This window comes from Corvus brachyrhynchos, unplaced genomic scaffold (genome assembly GCF_000691975.1).
Source record: "Corvus brachyrhynchos isolate BGI_N302 unplaced genomic scaffold, ASM69197v1 scaffold175, whole genome shotgun sequence".
Taxonomy (NCBI): domain Eukaryota; kingdom Metazoa; phylum Chordata; class Aves; order Passeriformes; family Corvidae; genus Corvus; species Corvus brachyrhynchos.
In genome coordinates this window covers 4,544,645-4,545,617 of record NW_008238448.1, presented here as the reverse complement: position 1 = coordinate 4,545,617, position 973 = coordinate 4,544,645, and the positions used below count along the sequence as shown (strand labels likewise).

General features: G+C 64.5%; 1 protein-coding gene across 4 annotated transcripts in view; it reads right to left on the bottom strand.

Annotated features, from left to right (window-relative positions):
* Positions 1-372: 372 nt before the first annotated feature.
* The window catches only part of LOC103617341 (sulfotransferase family cytosolic 1B member 1), a 5,551-nt gene continuing 4,950 nt past the window's right edge, over positions 373-973 (bottom strand). For all 4 annotated transcript variants that reach the window (XM_017736865.1, XM_017736864.1, XM_008635622.2 and 1 more), the window contains 2 exons: positions 702-882; positions 373-629 (listed from right to left, as the gene is read on the bottom strand). In XM_017736865.1, the coding sequence (XP_017592354.1) occupies positions 517-629; positions 702-882 (294 nt within the window). In that variant the 3' untranslated portion in view covers positions 373-516. The remainder of the gene's footprint in view (positions 630-701; positions 883-973) is intronic.

Genomic DNA, 973 nt, shown 5'->3' with positions numbered 1-973 from the left:
CAGGCAGGGCGCCGAGGGCAATAATGTTTGCCAGCCCAGCAGCTGCCGGGAGGGAGGAGTGATGGCAGGAAGAAACTGGCAGGCAGACCTGCAGGCAGGGCCACAGTGGACGTCTCCAGCCCCACCAGTCCTGCTCTCCCCCACATGTCCCAGGCTGCATCCCGCTGTGCGAGGATGGGGAGGACACCTCTCACTGCCCACACCCACCCAACACCTCCCCCACACGCAGTTTTGCAAAAACCCTCTGTGATCCCATGAGCTGCTGCTGGCAATTCTCCCACCAGAGTGGCTGAGGGGTGACACCTGCTTGTCCGCAACCCAGGAAGAGGACAGCAGCCCCGGGGGGACAGCTGGGTTGGGATCAGCACAGGCTCAGGGCAGTGAGCACCCATGGCAGGGTTAGGGAGCACATTTTATTTCTCTCCAGCAGTCCCAGAGGACAGGAAGGAGCCTCTGGCACAGCAGCAGTGCCATCACAGCACAGGGAGGATTTGGGGGGCGTCCGGCGGTGTCTCCTCAGATCTGAGTGCGGAAGCACAGGTCGCTGCCTGACATCTTCTGCGCATAGTCCTGGTCAAAGCGCTCGTTCTGGGCCACGGTGAAGTGGTTCTTCCAGTCTCCCGTGGTGCCTGTGGCCGGGTGAGACGGGCTCAGCAGGGGCCGGGGGGACGGTGCGCCAGAGGCCCCCCGGAGCCGCTCACCTTTGCGCATGAAGGGGGACACGCCGTGGTCCATGAGGTCGGAGGGCACCTTGCTGTAGTTGGTGGCAGGGTTGTCCCGCATGGCCTCGAAGGACGTGTGTCGGGTGATGGTGTCCAGCGCCGCCTCCGGCAGCTCCCGCCCCAGGAACTGGGCCACCTTGGCAATCTCCCGGCGGAGGTCCTGTGGGACACACGCCAACGCTCACCCCTCCTGCCACCCCCAGACCCCACACCACCATCCACCCCGCCCATCACCTCCTTCAAGTCCTCGT